Source organism: Phaseolus vulgaris, chromosome 2 (genome assembly GCF_051622355.1).
Source record: "Phaseolus vulgaris cultivar YP4 chromosome 2, ASM5162235v1, whole genome shotgun sequence".
In the NCBI taxonomy this organism is placed as follows: Eukaryota; Viridiplantae; Streptophyta; class Magnoliopsida; order Fabales; family Fabaceae; genus Phaseolus; species Phaseolus vulgaris.
Window position 1 is genome coordinate 41,032,541 of NC_143499.1, and position 20,027 is coordinate 41,052,567.

Genomic DNA, 20,027 nt, shown 5'->3' on the forward strand with positions numbered 1-20,027 from the left:
TTACTAAAAAATCTAAACAATAATATTTACACAATCGTTGGTAATATTAACATCGCCGAAAAAAATGGTAACGGCAAAATATACACAATTCTTTGCTATACAAATGCTTAACTAGGACAAAACATATTAAGTTGTTTGCTCATTGCTTTGATTTTCTACATCAAAATTTCCTTCCTCCTTCCATGTTTCCTTCGTTCTAGACCTGGAAGGTTTTGAGGAAGCAGAACGGCATGGAGGCCAAATGTAGGTAGGTAAGGGGACTCTGAGCCTAAAACTGTAAAGAGCCGCAAACAAATGTATTCGTTTATCAAATGTGAATGAAGACATGTATGTAAGTGCTTATCTTCTTTCCTCCCCAAAGCCAGAAAGCTTGGTGATTCCAATTTATGAAAAAGGCATGCCAATCTAGATTTGAATTTTAGTGGTAGAAACTACATTTCCATAATACAGACATAATAAACCTATTTCATTCTAGCACGATGCAGAATCCGCCCACAGTCCCATGCTTTACCTTTCTCTTTTTCGATAGCAGACAATAAAATCTGTAACAAATTGGCTGCATCTTCCTTACTTGCCAATTCCAAATTTGTCTGAGGAAATGGAAGATGAGTGGCATATTGGTTCCAACGTACAGATCTTGTTCTGCCACCACTACCTCCCTTGGGAGAATGCTGATTTTGTCTTAATAAGGACTCTGGTCTACTACCAACTATGTGTACAACCCCTTCACTACTGTCCGCATGTATTATATTCTCCAATCCAATCTCCCATTCAACTATCCACTCCAAATCAACAGGGATGCCACAGAATTCAGGCTTGCCTAAGTTCATCAAACTCGCACTGAAAACAATCAGTACAAATCTTTCTGTCAAGACAACAAATTTTCCAGCTTCTTTAAGGGCTTTGCAAGCCACTAGCTTCTCATCTTTGAACTTCAAACCATCATCAGCTTCCACAAGTACGGATGTTCCAACTGCTTCTTCCCACGAATAAGGTTTTAATGGAAATTCACGGCACAGTGGCCTTCGAAGCCGAACCCTATAGTGTTGCGGTCTTAATTGACTGGGTTTACTACGGTTTCTAATACTGAGAGCAGTTTTTCCCGTTACTTCAAGTATACTAGCAGCAGGTTTAGCCACAAGTCCTGTAATCCCTAATGCAACTCCTTCAATAAAGAAAGAAGAAAAAGAAAACACGGTCAGTAGCCAAGCAAAGAGAATACTTCATCTCAAGCAACAATTGCCACTGGCAATTCTTAATGTTACTTTAAATATTTAAGAAACTTATAAACAATTCATTCAAATTGATTCACCAGAGAGGACACCAGGAAGACCATGCCTCTCAGCTCCTGTTACAGGAAACTGGAGAAGACCAGTGAGTCCCTATAAACAACATAGGTGAGCAGAAAAACATCAATATAACAAAATCATATAAAAAACTTCGAATAAATAGCATTAATGACAATAAATGGAAGCAGGAATAGATATAGTGGTGGAAATGCAGAATACCAAAATTGCACAGGCAGAAGACGCTACGTATAATAAGTGTCACTTCCTTATATTAAGTTAAACTGTTAATACATATAATTTAAAATGTCTTACTCAACCCTACAAAACCATATTTTAAGATGGTACCATAACCTACACTAAAGAAGTTTGTTAGATTTGTCTAGTCATTGGAACACTAACTGAATTATCTACAACCATGTCTAGTTTCATGTTAGAAATGTCCTATTATTAATGTGAGGAAATGTATTGGAAATTTTATGTCAACTAGAGATATAACCAAATTACAGAAGATAAGTAGATACTTACATCATCTTATGAACCAGTTTTGTAAGATTGAGTTAGACCTAAACTTAATTTCAAAGAATATGTAATTCACAAGAGATGTTGGCTAGGATAAGCACCATACTAAAATTAAAATGGCTCTTCTCCGAAACCTCAGATTGGAGCCAAGGACGCGAGAAAGAATGAACTTAGAGAGTAGACTGAAGCCAAACAAGTAATGTTTGGTCCTAAACTTCCCATGCTTTATATTCGAGATTAACACAATCAAGTGTACGATTGTTTTCAGTGAGATAACAAGGTGAAACCACAAGATTCACAACAGATCGCTGAAGCAGCTTGTGTGATTTGACTAATGGTTCAACATGTTGTTGCCAATGAAGATAATTCGAGTCATCAAGCTTTTAGCAATGGAGGTTGGAAATGATCACGAAGCGGAAGCCATAGGAACAGAGGAAGACGTCGTGAATGCAAAACCACGAAGAATTACGAGAGTGAAAACACAAGAGTCACGAGAGAAAATCACATGAGACGCAAGAGCAAAATCACAAAAGAAGGCAACAAAGACAAACCCTAGAGTTGAAGAAGATGGATCCTCGAAAAAACATGTCTAGATATCATCTTAGAGGAAAACGAACAAGAGGAACAAATTGAAACTCTTATTATTTCATGACACTTGTTAATAATAGCTAATGTCTTACAGACTAATATATAAGCACCGCTAACATCATAGCTATTGTTAATAATAGCTAAACAGATGTAAAAGCTAACATCTGTGCAAACTAACTATATTTAATTATACTAAAACTAATAAAATAATAACCACAAATATCTTATTTGCTCAATTACAATAATTATGAAGAATAGGGAGAGATACCGTGTTAGGAACCAAGAATTAAAAAGAGAAGAAAAGAAAGGTTTTTAATGAATAGAAAGAAAAGAACAAGTAACTAACTTGCAAATCAAGTAACTAACTCATGACTATTCTAATTCTAACTAACTCCTCCTCTATGTGTAACCTAACCATACACTCTTCCAAAAAACAACCTTGTCCTCAAGGTTGGAACAGTGGAACCTTGTCTCCGTGGCTCATCTTCAACACCATGATCTTTATCTACGGTTCCTGGAAGTATTTTTTGATATTGTCTATCTTAGGGAGGGAACCCATTGGCTACTGCATGCAAATTCAGGTCTGGACGCTTAGGTGGTGGTGGGAATGAGTGGGGGTTTTGTATAAAAGTCTTTGCACCCAGTAAGTTGAAATTCCAAGATTCTTATGTCATTGATGTTCTACCCACCTTCATTATAAAATCTTGATCCCACAATGATTTCTTATGCATATGAAGTAAATCTGAATTTGGGAAAAAATGATGCTTGGTTGCATCTCCACCTTCAACTTTCTTACTGGTTAGCTCTATAATTGGACTATCAAGAAAAAGATCATTATAGCACATAGTCTTCACTTCCTTTATTGATGCATCCCCTTCTGCCCTTATCATTTCAGTTTCTCTTGTAAATCTCACTTCATTGTTGGTTTTTTCTTCGCTGCAGAGGGTGTGATTCTTCATATCTGGACCTTCTCCCACATCTTGGGTCTTCTTCTCTTCACCATTAACAGATTTCTCTCCTCCCTCCGACATTCTGTCCCTTTTCTTGATGTCCCGAAGCAATTCTTTAATTTCTTTCAAGTCTAGAAGGCTTTCCTTCAAGAACTTGGTGTCCGTTCTAACAGATTTCTCTCCTCCCTTAGACATTTTGTCTCCTTTCTTGATGTCCTGCAGCATTTCTTTTATCTCTTTCAGGTCCAACATGCCTTCCTTCAACCCCAGAATTTCCGCTCTCATTTACGAATTCCATCTCCCCTGTTCGCTGATAAACTTCTCTACTCCCTCCATTCTCTGTTCCATCTTTTCTTCCTCACTCTCTGTTTTTCAGATCCGGCAAAGTATTATGAAGAGAAGAAAAGAAGGGTTTTTATTGAATAGACAGAAAAGAACAAGAAATAGGAGAGCACTCTCTCCTTCAAGGGCTTTCCCTTCACAAAGAGCTAAAGCTCAATCTACAAAAATATTACACACTGCCCCTCCCCCCTCCTTCTTTCTTATTTATATGTAACTAGCAAATCAAATAACAAACTCGTGACTATTCTAATTCTAACTAACTCCTCTATGTGTAACCTAACAATCCGTAACAAACACTTGGAATTAGTTATTTTCATGTATTTGTTGGGAAATCAATTCTAAATTCCAAATGTTAATTCAAGTGAGTATAAATTTAATAGGTGCATTCGAGGAGGTACTGGAGTGTATCTTGAAGAACTCCACTACAAGTACGAGAGGTTAGATAAGATCATTAAAGCCCGTACTCTCGTTCATAAATGGACACACATTTTTGGGAAAGATTAAACATGAAATAATTGACATACCTCTAAGACTTCATTAATTACACCTTTACTGTCAGAAGCTACAGTTGTCTGGTGTTTTTCCATCCTTGAAACTGCTTGATCATCATATGTAAATGCAACAATACCCTACACAAAATAGACTACCAATGATTTAAAGTAAATAACTAAATCTTACAAGTCAAACATTGATTAAATCAAACCAAGAAACACCTTGCGTGCAGCTTTGCTGAATTGAGAAGCTGCATCACTAATAGCATACACTGTGTTGCTTAAAAGACTAGTGGTGCCTTGAGCCATGCCCATGATAAGTGCAGTAGGGCTCTGTAAATTGATCCAATAGTGCTAAAATAGTTATGCAAGGATATCATAAGTAAATAAAAAGGGGCAGCATATAGGACATTTACCCTCACAATGCTCTTTGCAGGCACAGACAAGAAATCTCTAATGCCAAGGCCCATGCTCCTTGCAAAGCCCAGGGGATTACCAATGACACCAGCCGAACCAAACAACTTCAAATTTAGGAAACAGTGGAAAGTTGTGTTATACAGATATGAAACTGGACTGCTTAATGCAATACATTAAGACATAATAGTAAGTAATAATTTTAAAAAAATTAGCTCATTATGTTTCATTGGAACCTTACAATTCAATTATAAGAAAATTAATCATTCCAATAGGAGCTAAAATATTTTCAACTAAAAAGTTTCAATCCCAATTTAAATTTATCAATATATGAGATACATTAATAGAAAGAATGAACATGTTACAAAAGTTAACAGATAATTGACAAGATTTTAATGATTTTGGGAATTCATGCATAATTAGCATTTCTAATCTGAATAATGAAGATACATGACTTTGAAATATAAATCATTTTTATACCTTGTAAGTCTCATGAAGTAGTTGGCGGTTGTAATGCCTAATTAGAATCTCCTGAATGGATTCCAAACTAGCCATATGATGTGAAATGATTAAATCCTTTAAATAAATATGTGCTCCCTCAACATCAGCAAGAGCCATAAGACCTCTCTGTAATTATTAAAAATAAGCTGTTAAAGAATAACCACTTTATGTGTTAATCACCCCCCCTCATGCCCAGGACTAAATATTTGGTACAAGAAGTTTCCAGAACTAGACATTTCTTGGTGGCCAGAGGAAAGCATTGCCCAAATCTAATAAGAACTACTTTGGTCATATATTCTTAACTAGGCCTCAACTCTCATTGGTACTTTAACAGTGCAATATTACTTCAAAAAGAAAAATAGAATACTACTTACATGGATGAGAAATTCCTTGGGTGTCAGGATCCTATTTCGAAGCATCCATGGGGCACTGGAAAAACTGCATTTGTACAATTTATGTCATTTTCTCAGAAATAGTACACGTAGAAACTGAATACTGCAGTTGGAAAAAACCTAAAATGAGCAAGTGACCTTAAAGTCAACTTGATTGGTGATAATTCAAGCATTTCAATATAAATTTTCTTCTGGGTTCTGGCCAACAGATAGATCTCCTGCCATGGGGCTCCAATTGGAACAATGGAAGGCAAAGATGCAATCCTTTTATGCTTTCCATTGAACATCGGAGCAATTCTTGGAGGACATTGGTCAGCACTTAATCTGAATTTCTCACTAGTTTGAACAAATGAGGATGAATTCTCTAGAGATGCTCCATCATAGTGATCTGAAGATGGCATGATTCCATATTGCAGCACTGAACAGACATTTGTGAAAAATTCAAACAAGCTCAATATGACTTCTTGTTCAATCTCAAGACGGAAATCTTCTATTCTGCAAAAATTAAGCATAATATGTAAGAATTGACTTCAAAGTACATAATCAACAAAAAATCAAAGCAGTAACAGTAAACTGTAAACATGCAACAAAGTTAGAAAATAGAAACCTCAATTTTACGTATTCATATGAAATAAATGAAATGTCTTTTTTCCTCCACTTTGATATTTCTAGGCATAACACAGGAACAGAAGAGCTGCTCATTTGACTCAAATTTTTTGTTCTTGTAACATCATCCCTAGACTTCAAATTATCAACTTGGCCAGATCTGTATCCACCATCGAAGGATAGCAATACTGGATATGGAGTAAAGCGCAATTGGTTGTCAATTTGTAAGAATGATATCATCAAGGAAAGACATTGCCTATCCAAACTTTGCAGTAGATTCATTTGAACATCCTTAATGTAGGCAAAAAGCACTTCCTACATAAATAAAAGTATAATTAACAGAGATAGTGGAATAGCAGAGATCCTGAAAAGAAAGTTGTCAGTTCAGTTACCTGTGAGTATGAATCAATCAGTGAAATCCCAATACATGGAACAAAAATTGATATTTTCTCCTTGTATTCTGATGCCCCTACTACATTTTGATCATACAACCTTTTCTCTGTAGCATGCACAACACTTGACTTCTTCACGTCATTAAAGATGTGGTAATTTGAATCAAGAACACTAAGGACCTGAAAATATATGCATAAATAACCATGAGGTCAAGAAATGTATTTTTTAAGGTCGGATAAGATGAAATCTAACTACATTCTAGTCACCTTTGTTGCTCCCTCTGCGTGTACTGATAAATAGAAAGTCCTCTCGGGCTTCTGAAATCAATATTTGCATATGCTAACATTAGAAAATCAAATTTATGGAACCTAGACATCAGTGCAAGAATTTTGTATCTGTAAAATTGGTAGAATTCAAATGTGTATTTAGACCAACTACAATATCATTCTTATCAACAAAATAGCTTTGATCAGCTTGTTAAATCAACTTTCAAAACCTCTCCTATAATTATTGAAAACAGGTGTCCTTACGAACAACTCTTTGTGTTGTTTTTTCATTGATAAGAGATGCTGCAAAGTAGGAGAAAAAGACAAAATACTGGTGTTTTAACATGGGCATTGCACCTATTTTAATAGAAATAAAATAAAGATGGGTTATAACTAATTTCCTAGTTACCATAATTATGTAAATTTTAGAATTGCGTAATTACCAAGACTAAAAATATCTAACAATATAAAAAATTCTAAATGTAGAATTTTTCACTATGTAAATCACAAGGAATGAGTGCATTACATATTAAGAGCTGATAAGCACAAAGAGAAAAAAAAAATGATACCATGAAGAGAGAATGAACCAATGAGTACTATTACTTAGTACCAATTAGCATAATTAGAAAATACGATATTAAAATTTTTGGATGATATCTCATAATATAGGATTATATATTAAAAATATTCTCTATTCTTGTGAATTGTGTGTTTAATCACACATGTAAATCTTTTATTTACAGTCATTCAAAGTATAATAAAGGTAAATCTAATAATGGCTAATGATGGAGAGTATTAAAGGAAAAGAAAGAATAGGATAAATCCCTTGTGCATATTAAACACATAGGATTATGTTTATATAGGAAAAGAAACATATGGGTTAAGCCCATTACATAAATATGAAATATCTAACAATATCTATAATATCTAATAATATCTAACACTCCCCCTCAAGTTGGTGCATATAGATCATATGTACTCAGCTTGTTACAAATGTAATCAATCCTAGGTCCTCGTAAGGGTTTAGTAAAAATATCTGTTAATTGATTATTTAAATTAACAAACCCACTCTTGATATCTCCCAATATAATATTTTCTCGAATGAAATGACAATCAATCTCAACATGTTTGGTCCTTTCGTGAAAAATTAGATTTGAGCTAATACGAAGAGCAGCCTGATTATCACAAAGAAGTGTCATTTAAGTGACCTCTCCAAATTTCAATTCTTTAAGTAACTGTTTAAGCCAAATAAGCTCGCCGAGGCCATAACTCTATATTCTGCTTCTGCACTAGATCTCGCCACAACACTTTGTTTCTTCCTCTTCCAAGAGATCAAATTATCACCAATGGAGACACAATAACCGGAAGTTGATCTTCTATCAGATGGAGATCCAACCCAATTAGCATTTGAATAACAAACGACTTTAGTATGGTTATTATGACCATATAACAAACCTTTTCCAGGAGTGTCTTTAATGTACTTCAGTATACGAATGACTGCATTCCAATGATCTTCACATGGAAAATTAAGAAATTGATTCACCACACTGACTGCAAAGGAAATCTCAGGACAAGTAACTGTGAGATAGTTCAATTTTCCAACTAATCTCCTGTACTTCTCAGGATCTGAAAGAGTCTCCCCCTGATTGGGTAGAAGCTTGACATTGGGATCCATGGGAGTATCAACAGATATCGAATTCATTAACCCAATTTCCTCCAAAATATCCAATGCATATTTTCTTTGAAAGATAACAATACCAGTATTGGATTGTGCTACCTAAATCCCGAAGAAATATCTGAGTTTGCCAAGATCTTTGGTCCGAAAGTGTTGACAAAGGTGTTCTTTTATTTGTGAGATGCCATGGTGATCACTGCCTTTAAGAACAATGTCTTTAACATATACTACAAGATAGATACATGCAGCACTTCAGTGACGATAAAAAACTTAATGATCTGCTTCACTGCGAGTCATACCAAACTATTGAACAACATTGCTAAATTTTCGAAACCAAGCACTAGGAGACTACTTCAGGCCATATAAGGATTTACGAAGACTACATACCAATCTAGAAGACTCCTCCTGAGAAACAAAACCGGGAGGTTACTCCATATAAATTTCTTCTTGCAAATCCCCATTAAGAAAGACATTTTTGACACCCAGTTGATAAAGAGGTCATTGTCGAAAAGCAACCATAGCTATGAATAAGAAAACAAAAGCCATTTTTGCTACTGGAGAAAAAGTATCACCATAGTCTAAACCAAAAATTTGGTATAACCCTTAGCCTCATGACGAGCTTTGAGACGATCAATAGTATCATCAGGACCAACAGATTTCCTAGATGGTAAAGGAACAAGTTTCCAAGTTCCATTATTCTGAAGCACATTCATTTCATCAAGCATGGTATGATGCCAACCAGGATGAGCTAAGGCCATCACTTAGAAATTTTGGAATGGAGACAGAAGAAATAGACAAAAGGCAGGTATAAAAGTGTTGAGATAGTCTATGGTAACTCAACAAATCAATATAATGGGGAAAGGGATTACGGGTAGAACGTATACCTTTACAGATAGCAATAGGAAGATTAGGGTTCAACTGTTGGAAGTGGAGGGGGATGAGGTGTTGGCACTAGAAGAGTCATCTGATGGACGATAAGACGTTTGACGACGACTATACACCTGAAGAGTTGGTGGCGGTGGTGAATCTTTAGGTGCACTAGGCACAACAAGAAGAATATTAACTTAATTAGATGAAGGCATACAACGAGATGGGCAGGACTAAAAGTAAAGGGAAGATTCATTGAAGGTGACATCTGCTGAAATAAAATAACGGTTTAGAGAAGGTGAGAAACATTTATATCCTTTTTGTGATCTAGTGAACCCTAAAAAGACACATTTGTGTGACGTAGGAGATAATTTATCAAGACTAGGACTAAAATTATGAACAAAGCATGTGGACCCAAAAACTTTAGAAGGTAAAGACTAGAGAGAGTCGTGTGGAAATAAAATAGAATGAGGAATTTTGTCATCTAAAATTGAAGATGACATGCGATTAATGAGATAACATGCACTAAGAACAACATCACCCCAAAAACGCTGAGGAACATCACCATGGATTAAAATAGTACGAGTTGTTTCAACATGTCTATTCTTGCACTCAGCTACCCCATTTTGTTGAGGTTTATAAGCACTTGAAGTTTGATGAAGAATATCATGAGAAGACATAAATTTTTTAAAAGAACGAGAAAGATACCCACGTCCATTATCACTACGCAAAATTTGAATGAAAATTCCAAATTGATTTTTAATTTCATTGTAAAATATTTGAAATATAGAAAACAACTCAGAACGGTTTTTCATTTATAAAAGTAACAAAATACTGAAATCCTAAATTAGACTTAATACGACTTGGTCCCCAAATGTCAAAGTGAACTAGGCACGTTGTGAGACACTACTAGGAAAAGAACTACGAATGTGCTTCCCTAACTTACATGACTCACACGATAAACTAGACACATTAGACAAACTTGGAACAAGTTGCTGCATCTTGGCAAGACTAGGATGACCCAACCGAGCATGAATGAGAGATGGAGAATCCATAACCCTGCCAACATGTACAAAGATCTGTAGTTGATAAAGTACATGAGACTCACATCCAGTGCCAATCATTCGTCCCAAACTCCGGTCCTGTAAAGAAACAAAATCTTTGGTAAAAGAAATAACACAATAAAGGGAACGAGTGAGACGATTAATGGATAATAAGTTAAATGGAGACCCAAGGACATAAAGAACATTATCAATAGATAAAGAAGGAAAGAGATTAATAATACCCTATATCCACTGGCCATGGTAACCGAAAGTAAATATTCCGTAGTAGATAGGGAAGAGAAAAAAGATTGATTACCAGTAATGTGATTTGTGGCCAAGGGCACCTGAATCTAGAACCCACGGGCCAAGGGAAGTACAGCGAGTGAGGCCAACAAAAGATGTAACTGAATGTGCAACAAAAGTCGTGGAACTAGGGTTCTTACGATCCTCGTACCATTTAAGAAATTCATTGAAAATAGCAGGCTGGCTTGGGGTATCAATTGAAGTATGGTCCACTGTAGAAGGTTGCACAGGAGCAAGCACAACAGATTTAGGAGGACGACCATGTAAGGCATAACATATGTCAATTTTGTGCCCAAGTGAACATCAATTTTCAACCAACGGGAAACCTCATTTTCAGCAACATTGGGATGGGTAAGATGATCAACATAACCTAGACTCTTAAGCCATAATTTAATATCTGAGGTCCAAGATTCATAATTTGTTCTATCCAATTTGTCAATGGAGAGATGAACATTGACATAATTAGTATAAATAGACGGATCCGACATAATGGGAAGAAGCCATAGTGGCAGCAACAGTGGAAGAAGCCACAGTGGCAACGGAAGCGGAAGAAGCCATAGAGGATAAGGACAAATTCAGTCACCAGTCAATTGGCGGCAGCAGTTCTAGCTAGGGTCCGGCATCGGTTCCCACAAGGGTTCGATGGCAGATCCGGCGAGGAGGTGGCGGATCCGGCGAGGCGGTGGTTGGAAAATTCCAATGAACAGTGGGTTCACCAATAAAAATTGAACCTTAACCCTATGTTCTAGATACCATATTAAAGGAAAAGGAAAAAACTACCCCTTCTACACCTAAAATATTTTCAATATTAATGAGCATGTAACATGTTAAAATCATTCAACATAAAGGAAATAAAACACTCTTACTATTTAGATATTAAAAGAGATCATCACCAAAGATTTGTAACATGCACTGAATAAATGATGCACAAAAAGAACATATTGTCAAAAGAAAAAACGACTTAGAAAATGTTAAATGGTTTACCTCAGAGGTTGATGGTAGGTAGACAGGCATATATTGTTTAACATCATCAAGGTCGTATGATCCCAAAACACGCTCTCCAGGTACCTTCAATTGTGGTTATCATTTTTAGGGTCAAGTAATTTGAAGTTTCTTTTTTGTGAAAAAAAAATTACCTCCACAATAAGTCGACGAGGATAGCAGGGTTCATCCCAAGTGTACTGGCAAGAAGTGTAGGAGTGAATGACTGTGTCAAACATTTCACACCTCTGTTGATATATTCGCAATCTCTAAAAAGTACCAAAATAACAAAAAGATTTCAATTGACACCAAAATAAGATTTTTTTTTGGTGCATATCTTTAGTAAGTGCACAAATACAACCAATACATTCATACTATTTCCTCCATTAATGCAATGTAAAGTGTTCTAAATTATGCAGAATGACTTCTGAAATTGTTTGTAAATTAAAAAAAAATACATTTAATGTGTAATAATAATCTGATAGTGACATTTGTATTAATTCGTGAATTTTTTTTCTAAAATTAACCATTTATTTTATATTTCAAGAAGCATATTTCATTGAAATGATCAATTATTTCTACTAAACATGCCTCAATGAACTGATATAGAATAATAAATTTCTTAGGTTGAAAATCACAATACAAAAACATTTTGTATTTATTGAAATAATAATTTAGACGAAACAAAATATTATCTATTTATGCATCATTAACACAATAAAATAATGCTCCTTGGGAGTGTCACTTGGGTGACAATCAAGCATGCCCAATTAAGCAAAGATGTGAAAGGCATACTTTCGCTAAGAAACGACAATGTCAAGTGATGATTAGGCAACACCTCTATCGAAGAAACACCTAAGCAAACTGAAACCCTTAGTTTGTAGTTGTTGTGATTGTTATAGGTAAAATTAGTTTTTGTTTCCTACGTATTTCAAGTTGGTTTCAGAGCTCCTGATCTTGGGAGTTAAGTTTTTGGTGCCCGCAAACAACAAACAAGAACATGTTATCGTTGCTACCATTGAGGTAGAGGTCAGGCCAAAGAGGTGACCCCAATGTTGGCAATCACACTATAGACGAAGATGTGTCATTGACATGTGAGTAGTGGAGGATGTCTAGGAATAAAAGGTGTTGTTGCAACCTGAGCAACAAGTTAGGCTAAAAGTACATGTGGAACATCTAGAGAAATATCTTTAACAGTGAAAAAAGAGAGAATATTTTAATAGAAAGAAACATCAATATAGGGATCAAATACAATTGAAGTTGTGGAGCGAAACATTTGTAGTCCTTATTGCTACAAGAGTAACCAAGAAAAATACATATTAGGGATTTTTGCACATGAAGCATGATGAAGAATATTGTGAGCTTAGAAAAACACTAAAATTGGGAGGACAAATCTTCTTTTGCATTGTAAAATTTTAATTGATGAGTCAATTGTTTTATACGAGTATATTTACCTAAATGAAAAACATACACTAAAAGGACTTTGAAGCAAGCACAATCAAGGATCCAAGGTCCAAAAAATGAGGCATTGGATATGAAGGCTTGAGGATTATCAGACCATACCACTATAATTACTAGTCAGGAAACTCCATATATTTAGTGTTATCGATAGGTTGTGTTCCTTTTTCTTACATGAGATTTGGTTTGGTCCCCCATGTTTTGTATTCCTCTCTTTTCTCTTTTCTGTTATGTTTCATGTAATGACAAATGATTGGTGGATTTTAAGGTGTCAAACTAGCTCAGATGACAAAATTAATAGTGATGCTTAGCATAAGTTATTTTTTTAAAACAAAGATAGGAGTGTTGAGTTGGGCCCATACTGATGGCTACTCCCTAGCTTCAATTTGACAGTCTTCTTCAACGTGTCCCCAATTCTTATAGTAGTTGCAATGAAAACTACCTTAACAACCACCATGTCCTCCAAGATAGGATGATTGTCAGACAAGGGCACTAGAATCCGAAAATATGTGGAGTTTCTTGGATTATGTCACAATTAGGAGCAATGTGTCTTGATAAAATCTAATTTTGAACTATAGCAAGGTTAGTTGTGAAATGTCTCTTTATCAAGGTGGAATATTTTGCAATAAGGTGTGAAGTTTATCGAGATACATTCGCATGTCCATGTTTTCAAATTTAATGCTTGTTTAGCTAGTGATGACATTATAGAAATGAACATCATTAGAATATGTCGAATTCGTGCCACTCATCACTGAAGTTTTTTGTTTTTTCTTGTAATTTTATTCTTTATTATAGGTGTATCTTGCTATTAATAATACTAGGATTATGTATTTAAAAACAATCCCATAATTATAGGGATTTGTTTCCTTAGATTATCTCTCTATATTTCCTAAAATAACCAACAGGCTCACGTATTTATAGGTCCAATTGCCTCATTATTGAAATACAAAAGAAATATATTATTCTTAATAAATGAGAGAGAATATAGTTTATCGGCCTTTGTCCATGCATCAACAAGAGTATTAAAAGCCTAGAACTATGTTTGGAGGTTGGGAGCAACACAAAAAAAAAAGAATATTACATAGAGAGGCATTAGTCCACTTCCAACATTCATGATTTTGGTGGTCAAGCGGGCATCGCAGCCTTGTCCTTAAAACCACAATTGAACAGAAGCAGCAGCCCAAGTGGTGTAGCTGGCTTTTCCAGTGATTTTTCATAAAAAATAAGAGGAACACTGGTGAACATCAAAACAAAGACAACAAAAGTGGGGAGTAGCCATTAAACACACCAAAACAAACACAAATAGCCAAGGGAAACCACATTGAACCTAACAGCAACCAAACAGCCACAAAACAAATTCGTTAGAGAAAGGTGCATGTTGGAAAAGAAGCAGTGAACCAATATATTGGGTGTGTGAATTACATGTATCAGTTAGTAGCCGTGTGTAAGGCGATTTGGGAATAAAATTGGTCACTGGAGGGTGAAAGTTTTGGTTGTGTGGCTTATCAGCAGTAAGTCACACCGAAGAAGGGAAAAAAATCCAAGGACTTTGATACCATAGAGAGGATTGCTTGTAATTGTGTGATCTATACACAAATAAGTACTCTTATTTAGAATGAAGAAGAAATACAATAATAATGAACAAAATCAATACCTAATAATGGGAAAGATTTGTAAGATATTTCCCTATTAAACTAAATCATATCTCCCTATGTTATGTAATCACATCATATATCTAACATAATCAAGTCATATCTCTAACACAAACAAAAAGAGATTGATGTAGCATTTGGTTATACTACATGGTTAATGTGGTTTGGACACGTATGGAGAAGAGTAGATTGCATGGCTTTTTTAAACTGGACTAAATGGCATTGTGTGATCCATGTAACTAACCAAGAATGACTTTAGAGGAAGTTGAATAGAGAGACCACTTAGTCAATAATATTCCTAAAGCAGTGATTTTTAACAAAACCAAATGGCCCGTGTGATATATGTACCTCATGTCACCTGGTAGGTTAACACTATGCTGTTATATTAAGATAGACGCATTCAGATGAAAATCTAGAGAAGACTCAACAAACTCAACAGCATGCATATAAAAAGGGCAAACACCCTGATCTTATTATAAAAATGGTAATCCTTTAGTAATCATATAAAACAGTTCAACTATTTGAGAATTCCAACTACAGCAGTAATGCAACTTAAAAATTAGAGACAGACCTCTTTTGAGAAATTATCAATTCTGTATGGCATATACCCAGTGTCATCATCTGACAAAAGAATCAAGTTGGTCCCTGAGTTTCCCTTGATGTTTCCAACTATTTTTTCATCTCCCATGGATATGTCAGCATTCTGCACTTCAACCCGTATCATGTTTGATGTTCCATAAACAAAGTTCCTCATTTTCAGTTGTGTATCACCCAGATGATCTGGTAAAAAGCTTCCAGACCACTGCCATCCAGATTCAGCATAACAAATTGAAACAAGCAGTTCCCTGTGTCACATGTTAGAAGTTGAAGAATGAAATAAATAGAAGACAAAGTAAAAGTGTGCCAGTCTTATAAAGTGCTTTAGGCCTAAGTAAAGATTCAAAACCAGCTTATAAAATTTGTTTCACTTATATACTGTATTTTGACACTCTGTAGTATGTGGGGCTTCAGTTTTTCCCATTACACTCTCTCACTTCCAGCACTATTGGGCTGTATAACATGATGAGTGATCCTTTTAATGAATCTAAGATAAGTTATGATACCATCTTATGAAGTGGTTTAAACCTAACTCAATCCTGCAAAAATCAGTCTATAAGGTGAGGATTGCCCTCACTTATTTATTGTATTTTGAAACTACCTGTAGTCGTCAGTGTGGGACTTCGGTTTTTCACAAATACCCTCTCTTACATCCAGCACTACTGAGCTTGGTATGTGTATAACATCTTGAAAAGAACCTTCTTTTCTAGTGGAAACAAACAACTACACTTGTCCTAAATAAAGACACAATACAAACTATCCAATATACATACCTGGTTGTATCTGTCCAGTGAAGATGATCATGTTTTCCTATTCCTAAATAAAACATAACATCAGTGCCTTTCTGCTTGTAAGATATTTCCTTGCTACATGCGTTGCTGATTACATATCTGCACATTTAGATAACAACGATTACAAGAAAAGACACTAATATAAACAATTATGTATATTGTCAACAACTAAAGGTATTCATTCACAACACGGCAACATAATGGTTTTCAACTACAACACAGATCCTAGCATGAACATCCTTTTTGAAATAAAGGGTGAATAATGCTGGTCAATACGATTTTTCTATACTAGTTTAAAAAAATCAAGAGTAAGATCAGACTCTTGAGCATTTCATCAAAGAGGCTTTACTGCCATGTCTAGGAACCAACCACATTCAAAGCCTGCACCGTCAATGGTAGGTCCACTAACGGATTTCATCAATAACAATATAAATGAAGATCAATATGTACCTAGGCTGGAAAGTGATTGCATTTGTCCTCCCAGCATATTGTTCAGCAACTGAGCTAGATGTCATAGCTAGAATGAATGCAGAATTTGAAGTCAACTGAGGAACAAGGATAGTGCTTGAACCACTTGGTGGTAGCAGAGAAAATGGATTTGACCAGAAGGAATGAGGCAACTGTTGCTTAACATCTTCAGCAAAACATCTACTGACTTTAACAAAAGCATCGCTTGCAGAGGATTCAGGGCTTGGAGAATAAATGCAGGGCCGAACCTTTTCATGATCATGATTACCAGAACCTGAATCCTTCCAAGTGGACTGGATCCTTGAGCTCAGTGTACTCTTCAATCTTCCCGAAGAAGGATTTCGAAATATAGAATCAAATTTTCTTTGATGCCTTCCCAAATCCTTATGGTAATTGCCAATAGAATTTGCACTACCATCCTCTCTGCAAGAAATGGTATTATTCTTCATATAACTCCTTGGATTATGAGGTAATTCCGCAGATAATTCATGGTTGGATGTAAGCAAAGAAAGACCATCCTTTTTATAAGATAACATTTCCTTTCTACCCCTGTCACAATATGAAGGGATGACAAATCCCCTTTCATTCGTTTCACCAGTGGGTTCCATGACACACAGGGGAAATCCCATACAGTTATATAAAATAAAGGGAACGAAAAAGATGAGTTCCCTACAACCAGAATATGCATCCATCACTTTCTCTACAGTAACATATACTGGACCTACAAGGGCAAGAAAATACTTTTAAGCGTGAACTAACAAAACTAATACCAGACAAAAATTTACAGATAAATCAATTACCATCCGAATTATTTGGTTCAAATTTAAGGGTTTCAGAAAATGTAAACTTGGTTTCAGTGAGCTTTGCCATTGTGCAGAAAGTTTCTAAACGAGGAAATTTAAAATTAGAACATTTAAATCCATCAATGCAGATCTCCAGTCCAAGGTCATGAGAAGGATCAATATGATATACAGAAGTTCCCACCTACAAAAAAGATATGTTAAGTCTTTTAGACTGTTGCACCCCTGTAATGAAGATGAAATACACAGACACAAAGAAATTAAATGAACAAATAAAATGAAAACAACAATCACAAACCTCTGAAACTCTCACAGTATAGTCTACACCACCACTCTCACTTATCAACAAAATATCCTTAGGCAGGTAATTGTTAATTATTAGTGGAGCACTTAAGATCAAATGATGAATATAGTGCTTCTTTACATCATCGTCAGGGAACTTAGTTTTCAGCCAGCCAGATGAAGTCAAGCTAATATTCTTGAAAGATAGACAGCACCGAAATGGTAGACTACTTGGATGAGATGGATAGCAGATGAAAGACTTAAAATTTCCAACTTTGCTGTTAACTGAAAGAAGATTGGAGAGATTATGAGCTTCACTCCACAAGTAAGAGTTCCCCATTGGTCGCCACCTTACACAGCCAGCTTCAGCCAAATGAAGTGGAAGTGGAAACTGCTGCCCAGGTTGTATTGGACCTAATATCTGAAGTAATGAAATGATACATCATAAAGTAACATTATATAAATATAACAAACCACTAACTGTGGAAATTGTTAAATAGCAGGAGAAAATTGTGTACCGTTGGTGATACACCAAATGGAATATCAAACCGCAGCTCAAGAGCTGTTGAGGTTGCATTTAGAAGTACAACCTGTATAATAAAAAGCTAATTAATAAGGATGGCAAAATGGATGAATCCTCGTAAACAGAAAAATTAGGCTCTAGAGAAAACGTTTAACCAATTAGTACATACAGTGGAGTATATTCGTATTAATTTGCTATGGCGCAACACCGAAACATCAAATACTACCGGAACAACGAAAGTAGGGGCTGTATTCAGACTACTATCCTCGGCAGTTTCATTATATGACTCGGAAAAATTAACCTCAAAGCATGTTAATCCCACTAAATCCATTGAAATTGGATCAGATGACCTTGAAGTTCCTTCAAGCTGTACAGTAATATAATGATGAGCAAATCCATTTGACCTTTGCTCATTTAAACTATCAGAAGAATGAGAAGGCCTGAAACGAGAAAGTTTCTTTTCTGTATTTTCATCCATGTATATCGGAATTGAAGAACCTGGTTGCACATATTTTGCATGAGTCTCATTAGAACCACGAACCCCATCAGCATTGCCAAGCCCATGATATACATGATATAAAAGAGGCACTGAAGTTAAGTTTTGCAAAACATAAGGAGCACCACATTTTCTAGCAGACATATATTCTGCACATGGTGAATGCAAAAGTTTGTTGCCTTTATGTTCATCCAATCTGACTAGACCTGGAGCATCAAAGAACATCTCTGTAGCACGTGAAAGACACTGCAAAAAGAAACACTCAAAGGCTAAATTTGCACCTTTTTTTATTGACAAATACAAGATATTAAAAACTACCAGACAAAACAATAATTGAAGATTATCAAGATTGCTATCTTACTTTTTCACTCTAGACCAAAAAACCATGCAAGCCAAAAGTCTAAATTAAATATGAAAATCAAAATTCCCATAAACAGCATATAATAAACAGTAGAATGTAGACTATCCTTTCAAGTCAAAATTGATCAGTCATTCAAAGGAATCAAATTAGTTGGAGTAAACAAGAATAGAAACATGACCAACCAGAACTGGAATCTTCACTATAAATTTGATATGCTAAGAAAATATATTTATATTTGTGGACAGAATTACATATTATAACTACAGGGCAAATGGATGGACTGATACTTCAAATTAGTTTTCCACTATCATAGAAAAAATAATAATAATTACATTGTAAGGCTATTAAAATGATCAGTCACCAAAAACAAAGAACCTGAACTACTTATTTCCTTAGTTTCCCCTAAACTGACTGGAAAGAAATGATTTAGAAAGACAAAATAACAGGTTTCTACAAAAACTGATAAAAAGGGACAATTTTATATACCTCAACTAAGGATTCTGTGATATTAATATTCAGCTGAGTTGTAGATTTGAGAACGATATTTGTCAAAACAGACCTGTTCGGCAGAACACTCATTTCTTGTTCCCTGACCAAAGTCAACAAAAACTGCCAAGGCTCAATAAAAGGCTCCCATGACACCTTCAATTTAGCAGAACACAACCACAAGCAAATAGTTAATGCAAAATAATTTAAACAATAACGAAGGTATGTATCAAGAGAGAATTTTTATTCAATACACCTTTTCTATGTTATTGTAGTTTACTTGAAGGTCCCCATTCACAGAACATTCCATCTGCTTTCCACTTGCAATTATATGAAAAAAGATGTTTCTGACAAGAACTTCAAGCTCAGGCCCATTATAGCTCCACTACAAGGAACACAAAACACTTAATAAGGTTTTTTGCCCAACATCAACTGTATTTGGATCCATGGTCCAATTTCAGTAAGTATAAGTCAGCGAATGTTAAAAAACTGT

General features: G+C 35.3%; 1 protein-coding gene across 17 annotated transcripts in view; it reads right to left on the reverse strand.

The window, feature by feature from the left end:
* The window catches only part of LOC137812087 (uncharacterized), a 51,209-nt gene continuing 31,182 nt past the window's right edge, over nt 1-20,027 (reverse strand). For 12 of the 17 annotated variants that reach the window (XM_090298828.1, XM_090298827.1, XM_090298830.1 and 9 more), the window contains 22 exons: nt 19,791-19,919; nt 19,535-19,690; nt 18,361-18,933; nt 18,187-18,258; nt 17,685-18,089; nt 17,387-17,570; nt 16,569-17,307; nt 16,101-16,217; nt 15,302-15,575; nt 11,776-11,889; nt 11,624-11,707; nt 6,752-6,802; nt 6,485-6,664; nt 6,094-6,407; nt 5,625-5,981; nt 5,469-5,532; nt 5,074-5,220; nt 4,596-4,700; nt 4,402-4,512; nt 4,213-4,317; nt 1,313-1,382; nt 1-1,165 (listed from right to left, as the gene is read on the reverse strand). In XM_090298828.1, coding sequence (XP_090154954.1) covers nt 462-1,165; nt 1,313-1,382; nt 4,213-4,317; nt 4,402-4,512; nt 4,596-4,700; nt 5,074-5,220; nt 5,469-5,532; nt 5,625-5,981; nt 6,094-6,407; nt 6,485-6,664; nt 6,752-6,802; nt 11,624-11,707; nt 11,776-11,889; nt 15,302-15,575; nt 16,101-16,217; nt 16,569-17,307; nt 17,387-17,570; nt 17,685-18,089; nt 18,187-18,258; nt 18,361-18,933; nt 19,535-19,690; nt 19,791-19,919 — 5,055 coding nt within the window. In that variant the 3' untranslated portion in view covers nt 1-461. Of the gene's footprint in view, nt 1,166-1,312; nt 1,383-4,212; nt 4,318-4,401; nt 4,513-4,595; nt 4,701-5,073; nt 5,221-5,468; nt 5,533-5,624; nt 5,982-6,093; nt 6,408-6,484; nt 6,665-6,751; nt 6,803-10,239; nt 10,436-11,623; nt 11,708-11,775; nt 11,890-14,159; nt 14,272-15,301; nt 15,576-16,100; nt 16,218-16,568; nt 17,308-17,386; nt 17,571-17,684; nt 18,090-18,186; nt 18,259-18,360; nt 18,934-19,534; nt 19,691-19,790; nt 19,920-20,027 lie in introns of those variants that run through there. The other 5 variants (XM_090298829.1, XR_016518756.1, XM_090298840.1 and 2 more) reach the window with 5 other exon arrangements.